General features: G+C 43.3%; 1 protein-coding gene across 2 annotated transcripts in view; it reads right to left on the reverse strand.

Moving 5' to 3' along the window:
* PITX2 (paired like homeodomain 2) overlaps positions 1-10,713 on the reverse strand; it is a 25,062-nt gene extending 14,349 nt beyond the window's left edge. The window contains exons 1-4 of one of the 2 annotated variants that reach the window (XM_017890439.1): positions 10,511-10,713; positions 5,363-6,728; positions 1,556-1,611; positions 947-1,084 (exon numbers count right to left, since the gene is read on the reverse strand). In XM_017890439.1, coding sequence (XP_017745928.1) covers positions 947-1,084; positions 1,556-1,601 — 184 coding nt within the window. In that variant the 5' untranslated portion in view covers positions 1,602-1,611; positions 5,363-6,728; positions 10,511-10,713. The remainder of the gene's footprint in view (positions 1-946; positions 1,085-1,555; positions 1,612-5,362; positions 6,729-10,510) is intronic. The other variant, XM_017890440.1, reaches the window with a different exon arrangement.
* Between the last annotated feature and the right edge of the window lie 7,754 nt (positions 10,714-18,467).

Consider the following 18,467-nt stretch of genomic DNA (forward strand, 5'->3'; position numbering starts at 1 on the left):
GGGGGGGGGGGGGGGGCTTTATCTGCTCACATTATCAAAGGTCAACAGCCTCCTAAGGCTATGCACTTACTCACTACGGAGCCAGGAAAATAGAGGAACAGTAAATTTGAGGTTCCCCCCCATGTATTTGAAAAGAAAGACATCTTCCCTCCTCCATCCCTTACACACACACACACACACACACACGCACACACACACACCCCTACAGGACAAGTTTCAATTCAGGAAAGGCCTGTGGCATAGGTTGGAGACTTTTTTAACTTTTTATTTAAGCCTGCAGACCTCCTCTGGCAATGTCCCTCGATCCCTCAAGAGTGAAACCAGCCAATCAAGCAACGATATCGCCAAAACCCAAGGCCTGGCAACCAGTACTTCAGGCAGGTTCGCGTCGACAGGGGCAAACCTCCATTCTACCCTGGGCTGCTAAGCACAGTGGCTGCCCTCCAGCTCTGCAGGAATATTGTCAGCCCGCCTCCCCTCCCTCAACCAGCCAAAGCAAAGCTTCGCCAACTCAAGTTTCCCGTGTTTGCCTCCCGGGATAAACCGCGCACCCACAAGTCTGGGTGGGGCGTGGCTGAGAGCCTGAGGGGTTGAGTAGGCCCTGGTGGTGTTGGGCGCAGTGGGATATGACGAGCGACAGAGGTCGCTGTTGGACCACTTTTCCACGCCAGCCAAGGCGCCGAGGTTTGCTGGAGAGTGCGAGGGGATCAGACCACAGGGAGAGAGCGAGAGGGAGGTGTTGGGTCTCAGGAGTGCAGTATAATTTGGGGAAAGGAATTAACGTCCCTGAGACGGCTGCTTCCCGTCCCACCCAGAGGCCGAGTGTCTAAATTCAAGCAGCAGGCGCGCCAGGTCTGGCGGCCTCGCCTCCTTGCGCTTCGCCCGAGGCCCAGAGTCCCAGAGGCGGGTGCCCAGCGCGCGGCCTGCGCTTCCCTCCCGGCCTTACCATTGGCGCCAGGATGCTGCCGCGGGAAGAGCTTGCTGCTGGCTGCCTCTTTTCGGCTCTCAGGAGAGTCCGTGAACTCGACCTTTTTGATTTCGGAGTCTTTGGAGAAGAGACATTCAACGGCCGCCGGCTGCACGCCTGGGCCACGCGCGCGCCCGCCCCACGTGCGGAGAGAGGAGCCCCGGACCGTGGCCGAAAGGAGCCGGGGACGGGAGGAGGGGGAGGGGCGAAGCAGGCCGGAGGAGAAAGAGGGACAAAGAGCAAAGACCCAGTTAGAGGAAAGAGCGGACGGCACCCCGTCCCCCGGACCCTCTGGCAACCCGGGGCAGGATGGCGTACTCTCTCTGCGCCTCCCCGGCTGCCCGCGATTCCAGCCGGGAGGAGTAGGATGGGGGGCTTCGGTATACAGCGCGCCGCTGCTTCCTTGTCCACCGCCCCGCCACAGAGAGAGGTCACTGGCGATTTGGTTCTGATTTCCTTCCTGCCCAGGCTGGCCCCTCGGGGAAGCGCCCCTCGCTGGGGCCTCACCGCAGGGCCGGTGCCCTCTTGCCGCCCTCACGTGGCGCGGCCTCCCGTCTGATGACCCGGGCAGGAGAAGGGGGCTCTTACCTAATTGCACACACGTCGACACCAGTTTGCGGCAGTTGGTCTCCATTCCCCGTTATCTGCAAAACAGAAGAGAAGGAAGGCTGTAAGAAGCGGCGACCATCGAGTGCGCAGGGCTCAGATGGGACTACCCGTTACGCTAGCTGTTAGGCGCCTACTGTGTGCTAGACTTCAGGCGTGTTTTTCCGACCTGACAGCCTCTGTCTGTGCAGCAGCGTCTCCAGCCTAGCCTCGGGACCATGACATCTAGATTTTATCAAGAGGGGATCTCCCTCCAGAGTTGCCGCAAAAGGGCCCAGAGGTTAGAGGACTCTAAAACCACAGTGTGCTGGAGAGGCTGTGGACCTACTTTCAAGAATCTCGGTGCCGGGGTTAAGAACCCATCTGAACGCGATGGCAGGGGGAGTGGGTGGGTGGAGAGGACTTTTCTCTTTGGGAAGCTGTATGCAAAGACCACCCTTCAGTGCTTGTCCATTAGTCGGAGCTCAGCAAACATTTGTACAAAGTCAGAGCCAACGTGCCCCTATCCTAGACAGCAGTTTCCCTCGGTTTTCTGTAATTCTGAAACGCACGGGCTCTTGGCCTAAGTTGTTCCAGGAGCGAGCAGACTTCGGGCCTCTCATCCGTCAGGAGCCGCTTTTCCATATTTAGCCACACTTTCTCCCAGAGATACTAACCCGGCCATTTATTTACCCTAAAGTATGATTTAAGATCGCAGAGAGACACCGGGTGGACTGAGCGAGACTGAGGAGAGCAGGGCAAACGTTCTTGGAGGGTTTACTGCCCGACGAGGACGGAGAAAGAGCTCTGGTATAACTGCTACCCAGTTCTCCCCCTTTCTCTCCCGGGCAAGCCAAATCTTTTTCACGTTTTCAACCACAACGCAGCGAGCCAAGCATTTAACGCACTCCCCCTTATTTGCCATAGGCAAGTCGGGAGAGGTGGGTCTCGAGGGGCTCCACCCGGTGGGTAGAAGAGCCGCGGTTGCTTTAAAGACAGAAGAAAAGAAGGTCCAGTGCTCCCTAGGCCCCTTCGATCTCAGCGCCTGCCTCTCTCCACGCTAACCAGGGTACGCCGGCGACCGCAGGGCCCACTTCGCGCGGGTGCGGGGATTGGGGTGGGAGGAGGCATTGTTGGGTTGGCGGAGGCACAGAGGCGGGGCAGGGAGCTGTGGGCCTGCCTGTGACCTGAGTCGCGTTTCCCTGCGTCTCGGCCTCTCCTGAAGGGAGTGGATCCCTGGGAGCCTCTGGCCAAGGTTGCTGCCTACAGGCGGGGCCGCCTGGCGCTGTGGCGTGGGGATCCAGGGTGGGGACCGCCAGGAGGTTCCCCCACCCGCTAGCGAGAACGCGGGCCGGGACTCTGCCGATTCGATCCTTGTGGGCCTGTGGGCCCAGAAGTAGCAGTTTGGCGGCTCCAGATTTAGTGATTCTGCAGTAAAATCACAGGATTAGTCCCTGATTGAGATGTCTGTTCGTGAGATATTACAAAATTCATTATCACAGCTTTCTACTAACTCGATATGAAGTAACACAGATGGGATTTTATTAGTCCAGACTTCAAATGTTTACTTATGATAATTTCAGAGGAAATTTGCATGTCATCATCATTTCGATAATCTTTTTTTTTTTATATGTCTGAACTGGCTGCATTATTAGCTGGTAGCCGGAGCACTGCAGATGGTAACTGCAAATAGTTTTTATTTATTTATTTTTTAAAGAATGAAATATACAAAAGAAAAAGATTGGGTTGCTCAGTATAAAGTCAGTCAATTATTACACATTCTTCCCCCCACTCCCCCCTGCTTCAGTGCTGAAGACCAAACAAAGCAATACAAAACAAATCTTCAAGAACTCATAGAGCTCCACTCTAAGGACTGAAAAGAAGGTCAAGGCGTGTTCCTTAACTCACTCCTACATGTCCTTGTGACTTGGAGATTTATTTTGCAGTCAAAATGAGCCTTGAGACCTGCATTTTTATGCTTCATTTAATGACCAGGCCTACTAGAAGAACGGAGTCTAAATAACTGGGGAAAATAATTTTTTAAAAGAGACCCCAACTCCCGCCTGCTGATCCTTAAACTTGCCCTATCAAGGCAAGTCTTCTCTGAGAAATTTGGCTGCCAGACTTTGGGACTGACTTCAATGGCTAATCTCACAAATTGAGATGGGAGACTTTTCCTGATGGGAGGTAGTTCTCACTCCCAAAGTTCATGTTCTGGTTGGAATGTATATGCCAAGGAATCTTGTTTGGGCCAACTTATATTGTGAGCACACAAAAAGCACTACACGGCTAATGGAGGACGCGGAACCATGGCAAAGCAGGCAGGCAAGCCCTAAGAAATAAAATAATTTGCTTAAAAATAATTTCTGATGACTGCTGCAAGAATGAAAGTGCAGGAAAAATACAGTTCGAATAATCCCAAATCCTTTCACATCTCCTCCCTTTTCATTCACTTTGTTACCCCATAACAAAATCTTTAATGGAAAGTTTAAAAATAAACAGCACAGGAGCATGTGTTTTAAATGAACTAAATTGTGAAATTAGCCAGTAAATTAATTTGTAGTAATTATTTAAGGAAATTAAAATACTGCTCAATTCAGTTACGTATTTTACCATGTGTACGCGTTCTTTATAACCAATTAATATAAGTGCTTTAGGAACATTTGAAGACAAACACGCTTAACTTAAGGAACAAAGCACCTAAATAATTGAAGTGTGATTTTGCTGAGTTAAAGTAAAACATCCATAAATGAAATATCTATTTAATTTTTTAGGGAAAGTTTGATTGTTGAAATCTTGTATGATCATGTTACATCAACAAAAATCTTCAATTTATTTTGCTTATGTGCTTTGTTTTCTTGATATTATTGGCATTTGAATTTTAGATGGATTTCTGCCAAAATGATATTTTGTGTGATAAAAGCATCTTTAGTTTTGATTGATGGACTAAAAAGAATGCAAGGAAATTTCTCTAAATCAGATTAATTTTTCACAAAAATATTTTAGAATGTATGAATTCTGATATTTAAATTTATAGTAGTAAAAGTTTTCTCCGTTTAGTTTAGTAAGACAATACTCACACAAAAAGAGTAAAAAAATCACAGCCACCCTTATGATAGTTTGATTTCTAAATTGCTTAAGAAGAGCTAAAGTGGATTAAACTGGGAAGAAGAACATATTTTGAGGTTTAGAATCGACATTTTTTTCTTAATCTCCAGTGTGGAAAATAATTCTCTGCATCCATTTAAAATGTATCTTCTGAAGTTCGAGATTGGAGTTGACTGGTGATCAGTTTAAAGGAGTTATAATCCAAAGAAATGGTGCAAGCTTGGCATCCAGGCCTGGCTCCCAGGTAATTCGCTTGGGCCTGAGAGGTCACTAACTGCCAGTTAAGATGGAATCTTTTTCTTTTCTTTTTTTTTTTTTTCCCAATGGATAACAATGGGAAAGGGGCTAATCTTCCAGTAGCTGAAACTTTGTACCCAGCCCTTTATCTTGAGAATGCTAATCCTTGGCCCCAGGATTTGTTCCTGCAGTGTTGGCACCGAGATTTAAGGGAAGATACCTCATTTTAAATGCCAGCCATGGTCGGGCTTCCCACTCGATTTCAGCACCCGGTAGATTGTTAGTGTCTGTGGCGGGGGACGAAAGGAACAGGGCTTTGCAAGGTCTGTTTGCCAACTGCGTTACCTTGGGCGAAACGCAGCACCAAAAGCCACAAATCACCTACGGTGAAGATTCTCCGAAGTGGAACAAATTTCCAGACTCGCATTATCTCACATCCCTGCGGGATAGATGGCCTCCACTTACCGGCTACCGGGAGAGAGCTGCTGTCTCCGCGTCCCACTGCTTCCCGGGACAATTTCCAGCGAGCCGAGGCTCCGGCTGCACGGCAAGCGCCCGAAAGCCGGGCCTCAGAGGACTGCAGGGCTCCTGAGGTTGCCAAGTTTCTAAGGAGTCCACGGGTGCGCAGGGGCCTTCGAAATCTAGCCGCCACTGGCAGTTTCTTTCTGCTCCTCTCCAGCTTTCTCGCTCGGTCTCGCACTCTCTCTCCCCTCCCTCCCTCTCATCCCTCTCTCTTCCCTCTGCTCCTGCTCCGTGTGGGGAGTGACGTGACGTCAGCAGAGATTCCACCAAACTCCACTGCACAGTGGCGCGCGGGCGGCCGGCCGAGCCCCGCTGAGCGGCTGGCGATACAGGAGCGAGCACAGCGCCCGGGCGAGCGCCGGGGGGAGCGAGCAGGGGCGACGAGAAATAAGGCAGGGGAGGGAAGCAGAGGCCGGCGGGCCGAAGAGTCGGGAGCCGGAGCCGGGAAAGCGAAAGGAGAGGGGACCGGGCGGGGCACTTAGGAGCCAACGGAGGAGCAGGAGCACGGACTCCCACTGTGGAAAGGAGGACCAGAAGGGAGGATGGGATGGAGAAGAAAAAGGAATCTGCGCCAAGCTGGCAGCCCTAATAAATCAGAGGGGGAGCGCCAGGGCAGCGGGGAGACAGAAAAGCACTTCTGGGGAGCAAAATCAGGACGGGCTGGGAGGAAGCGACAGGGAAAGTGGCCAAAGAGACGGAACAAAGGACAATGTGCATGGGTTTATTTGGGAAGAGGCTCGTGGAGTGTGGGTGTGAGCGTGCGTGTGTGACCTTCTCTCAGGCCTGCAGAGTTGAGGAAAGAGGTCACAGCAAAGAAGGACTGCGGCGGGAGGAAAGTGAGGGACCGATAGAGGGCGGGAGTGGAGGTGGGCGCGGTGGGGATGGGAGAGGATGAGTGAGGAGAAATCTGAAGAATGGAGTGAGCTAGTGGGAGAGGGTGGGAGGGCCACAACCTAAGCGAGCGAGCTAGGCTTGTCAGCTGGGTAAGGCCGGGACTCTGGGCCCAGCTTAGCGGGACACCGCGCCCGAGGTCAAGGCGGGTGGACTAGGCACGCTGAGAGTGTCGGCGCGCAGGTGGGCACGGCCACGCACTGACCGGTGTTCACGAAGGGTTTGCGCTGGACAAGGCTCAGATGCTTATAGAGTCTAGAATTTCCTCTGCTGTACCTACATTCAACAAGTTCACCCTGGGTCACGGATATCTCATTTTTTAAAATGACGAGGTTAAGGTTCCTGGCGAGGATGGTATTAAATTGCACGGGATGGAAGTGGGGTGGGGAGAGAGTTTCCCTCAACTCCACATTTGCTCCTGTAAAGCAAAGAGTATGTGAAATTACAGGGGATATTCTCATCCGAAAAGTGTGCCTTACTTCTGAACCCTGATTTTCTGATTTCTTGACTTGAGCAAAGACGTGTATTTCGGTAGTAAGCAGGATATTTTGGCTCTATCCTGCCTTTGAGTGGAAGGACTATAAATATAATTCGCCTGGAGGACCAGGTGTGAAGGCTTCTGCCAGGCATATGGGACAATGTTTTTTCAATCTCAAGGGCATCCTGTTAATGTATGTTTTTGGAAAGTGTCAGAACACAGCCATTGCTCCTGGATTCAGGTTTTCCCACTAATATTAATTCCTGCTTGGGAGCAAAACTCAGGCCCTCTATTAAAAATACCTCTCTTTGGTCCCTAATTGAGAATAAAGCTCTCTCTAAAAGTTGTATCGCTCTTCCTACATCAATATATCAATAGTCACAATTTTAGGAATATATAATGACTCAGGAGAATGTGCATAAAATAGACACATTTTAAAAAGCCTGGTGCTTAAAACTAACCCTAGTCACTATATAGGTGCTGGCTTTCCCTACTTTCGGGGGCTGTCTGGAACATGTTATCTGTTTTCTTGAATTACTCCGTGTTTTGAATTCATTTGAGTTAGCAGTAAAAACAGGCAAACAAACTTGCTCAATTTGTTTTGAGTGCTAAATCCCTTCACTTTGAAATAGCTAACAGTCGACAGATGGACTCATTTTATGGAAAGGGTTAGCCTCTTCAGCCACGAAGAAAACCGATGAGAGATCTACATTTTAAGCCATTTCTAACCTCCACGTAACATCCGTGAAAACTCAAACTTTCTCTCTTTACCCAGTGGAAACTCAAAGCAGTGTTATTTAATGGGAGAGAAATGAGGGGGAAAATGCCCACGTGCTGTTTAATTGTATTTCCTCTCTGACTCTGAGAATTTCTATTTTTGGTTTTTGAAATCTCACCGAGGCAAGAAAATCAAATTTATTCAACAAGTCCCACAGCTGAACTCTAATTACAGGACACCGGAAAATGCAGTCCGAGAAAGACATTTTCACCTCTGCCCATCGACGATTTTTGCAGCCTCCCCACTCCTCTGAGTAATGGGCTAACATAACCCTCTCTTTTTTTTCTTTTCATTTTGTAGAGATTAAGAGGCGCTCGTAGCAGAACGACCTCGCCTTCAGCTGGTGGCGAGGAAAGGCAATCTTACGGAAAAGTTGGAAGAGAATGAGAAAACCAAAGACAGAAAGATTCAGAGACCCACGTAGAGACACAGGGAGAGGGAAGGGAGTTGCGGTGGAAAGACGCACAGATATGCGCGTGCAACTCCCTCCCCTCTTTCAGGTTTCAGAGGTTTGCAAACCAGGGCTGAGAGGAAGGGGCTTGGGAAGCTCACGTTCCCCTCGCCCCCCCTTCTGTCTGGACTCTCGCCCGCCAGGGGCTGGTTAACCCCAGTCCCGGCCGCCGCAGACACTGCACTGAGCTTTTGGGTCCTCGCCTCGCCCAGCGCCAGTGCAGCTGAAGTGAGCAGCTGGTGGGAAATGCAAATGGCTCCTGGAGAAATAGAAGATACAGAATGATTCTCATTCCCTCCTCGAGTGTGTGGAAGGAGCTGGACATACGTTTCACGCTCCTAATCCTTCTTTTACATTTTTAGTCATACTCCTATTAAACAACTAATTAATGCCCAGAATCACCAGGGAATACATTAGGCATGCAATCGTAGAAGCAGGGTACTGTGGGGCTACAAACCACCGAGCTGATTTAAGACGTGGATTTCAGGTTTTTCCCTTGTCAGAGCAGTAAAGGAAGAGTGGGCCGTGGCGACTGTATTTAGATTTCGATTACTTCAAATTAGAAGCGGGTGGAGGGAGCGTCCAAGCAAAGCAAGCAATTCTCTGCCCTGCAGATGTAAACAAGATTGTAGCATCAAAGGTACAAGCTCCTTTAGGGCAAGATCGCCTGGACTGGGAGCCTGGGGAAGGAAAACACTAACCTTACGTATCTGTGAATTTCAAGGATGTTACACTTTTACATAAACAACTCCAGTGCGGATCCTCTGGTAATCCCTGGGAGTAATCCCATCATTCTAGAATATTAAAACTTTTTTTCCCCGTCAAAGAGTATATCCTTTTTATTTCCTCAAAATCTTGAACTATGTCTAAAGATAATAGTCTTCCAGTAAACTAGAGCATTGGACCATTTCCTTCACCCTTTCCTACAGACATTTCGATGATCTGATTTTAATGTGTGGGTGGCACAGGGAATTAAAAACAGCCCACAAAACTAAGCTTAGGTGCAACAGTGCTGGCTAAGTGGGTTCAGATAATTTTTAGTGAGAATCTCATTTACACTCCTCCCCACAATATGTTGAGGCAAGTGATAGAACTGTTAGAACGGGAATCTAATTGGAAAGCTCAGGGAGGACAACAATTGCGTGATCAAAGTGGGGCAAAACCGTGGACAAATATGGGGTGACCTCCGCCAACTCCCTCTCATCCAAGAGTCAGGATTTGGGAAAGGTACAGTATTATTTCAGAGCCCGCTGTGACGGGCTGTGCGCTACCATTTACTTTCTTCACTCTGGATTATGATATCAACCCTGGCAAGCAATTTCCCCAGCTCCTTATCTGACAACAAGCGAGTATGTAAATACCAATGGCTAGCGATGTTTAACTGCCTCAAACATTATTGATTTGTTGGCTGTTCTAAATTGTCTTCCTAGTCCAGGTCTTGTTTCCGAATTGTCTATTCTAGAGGTTTGATCCATGCCTCCGATGCTACAATACAATAATTGTTTTTTTTTTAAAAAGGCATTTAAGATGAACCAATTGATTTGCATATAAATTAAAATTACTATGCGTTGCCGATTCCAGTGTTTTATAATCATTTCGAAATTAGTACTTAACCACTTGAGCTAAAAGAATATATAAATGTCTGTATTGACTCACTAATGAATTACCCAATTAAAACGTCCGGGAAATGCTGGGCGCTGCAAAGATTGTTAAATCAAGACATATTCCAGGAGGGATGAAGATTAGAAAGGTAACAGACCAATATCTGGAACTCAAAACGGAGTTTCCGGTGATTCCTAGCTTTAATTATGGAGCAGGGGTCTTTCTCTTCTGTTGTTAAAAAGATTTTGTGCTTGTTTGTGAGTGCATTCAAGTGGAAGGAGCGCTCCCAAGGCTACGGTGGCTCAGGCCCTTTGCTCGGACTGGGACCTTACAGTTCTAACTCAGGAGCGTTAAACTCTGGAAGACTCCGGGGCAGCCCTTGGAGGTGCGTGGCCCCGCAAGCCGCCAGGCCAAGCTTCCTCTTTTTGTCTGCCCCTCCGGCAGGCTGGGCGAGCTATTGCAGTGAGCTTTCCGCGCAATCGAAGAGCTGGAACCAGAGCCCACATTTAATAGATATGCTAACTGAGCACTTACCTTCGTCCTGAGAATAGGAATAAAAGGTAGCTCTTCTTAAGAGAGGCAGTGCAAAGGCACGCTATAGGAGTTCAGAAAAGGCTGGCGGCGGGAAATCTGTAGCCTGGGGGCTAGTCAACATCTCCTTTCATTTCAAGCACTTATTGATTTGCTGTTGTCATCTTTGGCGACGCAGAAGGACACTTGAAAGAATTTCTGATGGGGCTCTGATCTGAGAAAGGAGGTGACCTGCCCAGGCTCCCACCAAATTCTTAATTACCACATCAACTGCTTTTTTTATCCCCCACCCGACTTCCTTCCCCCATGGCAACTGAGTTTGCTTATTCTTAACTTTTTAATTATTCAGAAACTCCTTACCGCTCAGTGGCTTCCCTTCTTCAGCAGTTTTCTATTTGAACCTTTTCCCCCTTTCCGTGGTAGGGCCTGTATATTGATCCCTCTGACCTTTGGCACATCTGTGTCCTCCAAAATCTCTCAATCTTTTCAGATTTGAGGATGGAAGGCTCCACCCTCTCCACTGTGTGCACACGTTCAGAGATATGAAAACTTACACAGACTGCCTTCAAACCCAGGGGATCTAACAGATGTTCCCTTTCCAGTTTGTCTCTTGAAATCTGAAATGCCTGCCTGATTCCAACTTGGATACCACTCTCTCTTGCCCTTCCTTTTTCAAAGCAGTTTGGACATGTGTACAAGTGTGCCCAGAACATCTCCACTCATATTCTTTACCAAACTGTAAATAAAGAAGAACTAACGAAGTAGATTGGCATATAGATTGCATCAAGAACCAGAATGCCCGGTTTCTGGATTCCCCATTCAACTCTGGCTGTCATCTACATTGAGAGAGTCATTCTAAGCAGAGGCCCGTAGAAACCTGCATTGTGGGACAACAGGTAAAGCCACAGTAAAAAGTGGAATAATTTTAAAGTCATTTCATTAGAATGTAAATTGTATTTCTGGGTTTTGTTTGTAACCACCTAGTTTTAGCATATACAGAATTAGACAGGAAAAAATAGGTCAACACAGTTATTAGTACTAGAGAAGACAAAGTCCATGGGCTCATCAGTGAAAAGAAGATCCCCGAAGTCTATAACTTTTGATCTTTTAATTTAATTTATAATTGTGGGAATGAATAAGACACCAACTGCTTTATGTATTTCATTTACATCGATCAATTTGTGTTTCCATCAAAAGCAGTCATATAGAATTTCTTTTAACTTCTGGTAGCAAGTTCAGAAAATAAAGCTCACAGCCACTTGGAACTGGATACATCTCTTGAGCTGACCATTCCTGTAAGTGCAGGAATATAATATAGTTCTTCTATGCTCTTTTTGTACTCTTTCAGGGTTTGCGAGTCCTTATCAGGTCTGACATCACTGTTTGGGTCTACATTCATTAAAAGCAAATTTGATTTCTATGCTGATTTTAAAACAGCCTATTTGGCCAGCACAATCTTGGTTTTCAAATTACAAAAACCTTTTAATACACAAAGCTCCCAGTTTTTGCCTCCTTTAGCTCCTTGCTCCTTCAAAACTTCTATTTTAATTGGTGTAATAATAATTTGTATTACTATTTGTACTTCTTTTATTTTTTTGGAGATTGGGCTGGATTTCAGAGAGAACACCAGCATCACCACCACCACAAACAACAAAATCTAAAAGTGAAGCCCTTTCTTGCATGATAATTGGTACTTGGAATGCTTCTGACTTAATCAATGTCATCTTAGAAAGGTACCTTGTAAACTTTCTTGGAATTTCTAGCAAGAGTTTGTAGTAACTGGAACAACTTCTCTCTGGGAAGATATCCTCTTTGATGGGCTTTCAGTTTCTGGAGGAATAGATTGAGAGTAATTAGGGAGGGAGGGGACATTGGAAGTTGGCAGCTATGTCAGCTGAAACAAGCCTGGGTTCAGTGAGGTGATTGATGCTGTGGTTGATTCCCCACCCCGTTTCTCTTTAATTGGGACACTGACTTTTCCCACTATGGGATCCCAAGGCACTTGGTGTGTATGCAGATTCCTCCCTCCTGGTTTTTACCATGTGGTTTCATAGCAGGTCTCTGGTTCAATGATGTTTTATAGTCATAGCCCTCATATTCATTATCATGATCTCAATGTTTAGGCTTTAATGTATTCATATAAAAGCTGCTTTATTAGTAAGCTGGAGTACACAGGAGAGATGGGGGCAAGTAAGGACTCAGCAGAACTCAAATTCAGACATGTTTAAATGGCTTTGACTGTGTAAAGTGTGGCAATGCTTCCTGCTGCCCTAGCTTTCTACTCTAAGCTTCATGTGTCCTTTGGCTAATGAAGTGTGATATAGGCCACATGGTAGGAATAATAGTATTTGTTGAGAACAAAGTGAAGTCAGGAAACTTGATATATACAAAATGCATCTAGTAATTTGAATTAGTAATAATGGTAATAACTAATATTTACAGAGTGCTTAGTTAATCTAGCTATTGTACTAAACAGTTTTGTATTGACAATCACACTTATTCCTACTACAAGGTAGGTACTGTCATTTTACAAATGAGGACAGTGAGGTTTGGCATGATTGTGTCACTGACCCAAGGTCAACCAACAAGCTTATAACCACTGGAGGCCACAGTGGATAGGATATTGCTTCAGGTCACATAGTCAGTAAGTGGCACAGTGGGAATTTGAATCTAGGTTTGTCTAACTCCAAAGTCCAAAATGTTAACTAGTACACTGAACCAACGGCAACCAGAACCAGAAGATCGGGGCCTCTGGGGGAAAGAAATACAGAACTTACATATGGAATATTTCATAAACAAAAGAAAAATGTAGAGGCAGGAAAAGCAAATATATTTCTTGAGGGATGGAGAAAGTCAGAAATGTTTTAAATGCTAAAGAGGAGGAAATGAGAAATGATTGGATGAGAAAGCAGAAAAGTCAAACTCTGGTATTTGTCCTGGGCAGTTTAGGAAGAGAAAGGTTAGCTCAGGGATATTCCTGAGCCATAGGAAAATGAATGCTTTAGTTTGGCCTTAGCCTAATATAGGATCTCAGGAATGTGGTTTACTAGAACTGTTTCCCAATAATTCCAAGGGAGAATAAAATCTCTGAATTAGGTTTAAGTAATTTTATTCCAGAACCAAAAAGAGATGGAAGTAAGGTCCGAGTAATAAGAACATCTATATTGCAAGAACATGCAAGTTGAGTAGGAGCGAAATCTAGAAAAACCTGTTAAGAATCTGGTTATTGTGTTAAACCATGCCACACTCTAAGTAGAAATCAGATTTTTATTATCATTACTTACCTAGATATAGCTAGCAACTCTATTATTGTAGTCAAGTCATTTGAAATTTTAAGAGGAATGACTTCTTATGCTGAAGAAGACATCTTGGGTGGAAGGGTGTCAGGAGACAAATGCAGTGCAAATATAGTGATTTCAAGGACATAGCCTGTGGGGAGCAATGCTGGACTACGCATCAGTTGTTGGTGGTAGAATGTTAGCTAGGGGAGAACACCAGGTAGCTTTCTACAAGGTCGAAAGACAGTGACTGATCCCAAAGGTTATTCCTAATTCAGGTTTGTCCCATTATTGAAAATGATCCCAAATTGGCTTATTTTGGCCTTTTCCAGGAGGGATAGATAAATATAATTTGTATGTATGGCTTTTCAGTTTTAGGAAGCATAGGAAGAGAATGAAAGAATCAATCTAGTCTCCTGTTTTCTGGTAGAAACTCTCATACCTGTGCCGTTGTTGCAGGAATTCAAGACTATCTCCTCCAGAATGCTGTGCTATTTTTGAAAGTAAGGCTTGAGGGCACACAGAGCCTTATTTTCTATCTCTACACCATGGATCTCATTGTATTTTTCTAAATGGGAAAGAGAAATTAGAATTCATAGAAAGTAAGGTCTGGAAAGGATCTAGAGGGTACTCCTCTCCCTCAGCCTATGTTTAAATTACTTCCAGAAATATAGGCAGCTACCCTTTTCAGCAAAGAGCCTCCCACAGTCCCTTGGTAGTGCATTCTTATGCTTCATAATTTCACAACTGCACTGTATATTTGCTGACTGAACTCCAAGTACTGAAAAAAATGATGTCACATCAAAAAGCTCTAATTAGTAGGGGGCATGTTTTCCAGAGTTCTCCAAATATTTCATGTCTTTACCCTAAAAAAGATGAAAATATTATTAGCCTCATTTAACAGATGGAAAATTGTGTCCCAGAGACTTTTAGAGAGTAACACCTGGTTATGCAGTGTGATGCCTGAAAGAACTAAATTAAAAACAAAGTCGGGAAATTCTGTGTTCAGGGCTTTCCTAGCAGACACATCACTTCTTGGGGGCTGGTTATTATCTTTCTGCCTGAGTAAAGTACATGTTTGATTGTAACTCTATCTGTCCTTCTGTTTGTCTGCCTGTGAGTAGTTTCTCTTTTAATCCATCAATTTATCTCCTTGCTATTTTTCAAAACACTGTAAGTTAACCAATGTTGATAAAATTTCACCCTTACCATGAGTACTACTTGAGCAGATTGAGATGGTTGTCATATTTTTCAAATATCACGTGTAACAAACAGTGCTGCTACTGTTTTGGCATCAGGACTTTGTTCTTATCTGGAAATTGTACAAATACCACACCTTTTGTCATGACAGGGCCACTTCCACTTATTAGGACTTTTGATATTTGTACTGTCACTTGGGAGAATGTTGATCATTTTGTTCATGCCACTCTTGAGGTTATAACAACTGCTTTTTTGTTTAGCTGCGTCTTTTTTTCCACAGGTGAATCTAGTTTTTTCTCATGCTTAATTTCAAGAAACTGGTGCTTCACTGAAAGATGTTTAAATTTCCTGAAAGAAAATGTTGGAACAAGAATACTTTGTCATGTACTGTCCTTATCTGAGTATTAATGTTCTTTCAAATTCATATGCTCCCCAACTTTTGAGAATTTCTTTTCCTGAATGTAATTTATGAATCAAACGTGATCGTAATCTTCAAAATATCATGTTGTCCACAATAAATATATACAATTTTATTTGTCAATTAAGAAAACAATAGGGTTCTTACTCCTTTTTTTGATATTTGCTCTTTGTATCCTCTCCTTAAGGATTTCCTCTCTTTTCTCAGAGATGTATTCACTGAGAGCATTTTGTTATTTTTCTCTCCCCGCAGCCATGCATGGTTAAAGCTGTGTTCTTGAAATTCTTTATTCTCTTTGTTACAATTGATAGCTCATTCTGCTTTTCATTAATTCATTAATGTCATTCTACTGGTTTCTGATTTACACAAATCAAATAGAATCTAGAAAACTCAATAAAAATAAAAATAATGTTTTCCATCCTGAAAATATTTATTTATTGTTTTCCTCTAGGGTACATATATCATATTCCTTTTCCTCATATATCATATTCCTTTCTAAATCCAGAAGAATGTATTATTGAATACAGAGAAAACAATTTAAGAAAGGAAAAGGAATGACTTACCTAAAACGAGGAAAAAGCAGAGTTGAGGCCTGGGACTGTGGCTGAAGAAGATGATTCAGTTACTATCTGGTAGCTTCATTTTGTGGTAATTTTTTAAGCTGAGTTCTGGATGATGTAAGTAATATTTTTAGATGATGCTGAATTAAAAAGAAAAATTCATGGCATCTGTTAACTATATGCAAATGAGCAAAGAGAAAGGAAAGAAAAGAGGTGGTTAAACTGACATGGTAGGGTTCAGGATTGGGGGAAGAAGAAAGAGTAATAGAGAGTGGAATAGTTAAAAAAGAATGAGATCATGCCTGTTGCAGAAATATGAATGGAGCTGGAGGCCATTATCCTTAGCAAACTAAATCAGGAACAGAAAACCAAATAACGCATATTCTCACTTATAAGTGGGAGCTAAATGAGGAGAACTCATAGATACAAGGAGAGGAACAACAGACAGTGGGGCATATTGGAAGGTGGCAGATGGAAGAGGGAAGAGGATCAGAAAAAATAACTATTGGGTATGAGGGTTAGTACCTGGATGACAAAATAATCTGTACAACAAATCCCTGTGACAGGTTTACCTATATAACAAACCTGAACATGTGCTCTGAACCTAAGATAAAACTTAAAGAAAAAGAGAGTGGAATGATTTGCAAATTGACTTTAGCAGACTGTTTTTTGAGTCCTTTTTGTTTCCCAAATTGAATTTAAGTGGTATTACATTTTTAAATGAAAACTTTACTTCTAACTATACGTGAAGTTAATTTCTCACCTTCCCAACAATTTTTTTTTTTTTTACAATCTTTTGTATTGTAAGCAATGCAGGGATTTAGTTTAAATGCTGCTAGCTTAGTTTATTTTTTAAAAAATATATCTTCTGAGAGGTTTGAGATAACTAAGGAAGTATATTTTGTTTAGCCTTTCCAAATACTCTTTCCCTGGAAAGGTATAACCCAATCAGTGAGTTAGTCCAGACCTCAGAGGGCTCCAGGAATTTGAAAGAGGGAAAGGATGAAGATCAGGCTCAAGACTATTCTTACATTGCTTTACTATCAAACCAGCAAATCTGGATGTCCCGCAGGCAGGCATGTTTATGAGAGTTACTCAAAAGAGGATATGCCACCAGAAGTGCCAAGTTTGGTGATCACGCAGTCCATGTGGAATGAGAACTCTGCCAGGACAGAGGAGCTTGAGTTGGGAGGCTGGGGTAGAAGCATGATAACCCTCCAGGTTTCCCTCTGTTACCATGTACCAGTCTACTTGCTGCCCCATGGGAACCAACATTTGTGTTCTATTTATTACTAGCTCATTGGCCTATGCCTGTCTGTCTATGGCCTATGGATAGTGAAAGATAGAGTAGAGTTGAGGAGTTGGGAGTAAATAAAAATAAACGTTTTATGTGAAATGAAAATTAATTCTAAAACAGAATGAAATACTTATCTGGATAATATTCACTGATTTTAATTGATTTATCATTTCTGATTTCCTACTTTAGGTTATAAGCAGATACCTGAAAATTGTGAAATTGATATAAACCCAGACCTTCAAAGCAACTGATGGCCAAGAGGACTGTGTTATAATAGCCACATTTTCTTTACTAGTGTTAGGTTTTAGTTAATAAACATTACTATTGAGCTGAAAAATACCTCACTGTCTTTGAAGTCACTGACTGTGTTTTTTGCTATTATTTTGAACAATGGATTTTTCTGAGGTTGTTATTCTTACCAGGATTTTTCCTTTCTATTTGAGTTCACAGCTACAAAAAAATACAAATAAGTTGTCGTGAAACATTTAAGAAAGCTAAATCTGATCTCTCTATCCTACTTAGAAGTAAAATGATTAAACTATATGTGGCATTTTGTTTCATTAAAGTTTTCATTTAAAAAGACAATTTAAAATAGCTACATAACTGAGAATACATTCTCTGTGCCTATACCCTGTATTCTCTATGTACAGAAATGAAAAATTGCTTAAAAAATTCAAAATAGGAGGTTCATGTGAAGCATTGCAATTTTAAATAAACTACGCTGTATAAATGTGTGCATAAATATTTATGCACATACATACATACATACATTATATATCAACATTTCCTCTAAGTCCTATCTGCTTATAATTTTGACAACAAAAACAAATAAAGAATAGGATAAATAATAATCAAGATGGGAAAACCCTCTGACTCATTTAGACAACTCATATGAATTCTTTAAATGTTCCCAAATTATTTATCAAAGATATTAATCTCATTTCCTAGTGAGTTCATGTAGCCTTTATTTAAGATTTAGCCCAAAATTTAACTGCACACTTCACTCAGTATAGGATAATGCTTAAATGTGAAAACAATGTTTTATAGTTTTAGAAAGCATTCTCTGCAAGTGTTGATGAATTATAAAAATCCAAGCAATCCAGTTCAGACATCCCCTGCCTCTCCTATCCCTAATCTCTTCATTCATAGAGGTGATTTTCCTATAATAGTAATAGCTAGTTAGAATATATTTAATAAAGGATTGACTCTTAATTTAAATAAGAGTAAAGTCCCTATGGTAAGATTCTTAGTAAGGGTTATGAGGGAACTTTTATTTTCCTCCCCAAGAACACCTTGGCGTAGTTACACATAATTAAAAAGTATATGGCTTTATCTGATGCTGACTCTTCTTCGGAATAATGTTGAGAGTTAATGAAAACCTCCTTGTCTCAGGCCAATTAAAAAAAATAAGTGACATGGTCTTTGTAGTATAAAATGATAGGCTGGAATATTTTTAGATGACATATAATGTGTCAGTTCCAACCACTGGATAGTTTTGGCCTGAGGAAGTTAAAATACCCCACCCTTTTCATTCATTTTTATATTCTATGTCAAAAGGACTGGC

The sequence above is a fragment of the Rhinopithecus bieti genome, unplaced genomic scaffold, assembly GCF_001698545.2.
Source record: "Rhinopithecus bieti isolate Rb0 unplaced genomic scaffold, ASM169854v2 scaffold_19840, whole genome shotgun sequence".
NCBI classification, from domain to species: Eukaryota; Metazoa; Chordata; class Mammalia; order Primates; family Cercopithecidae; genus Rhinopithecus; species Rhinopithecus bieti.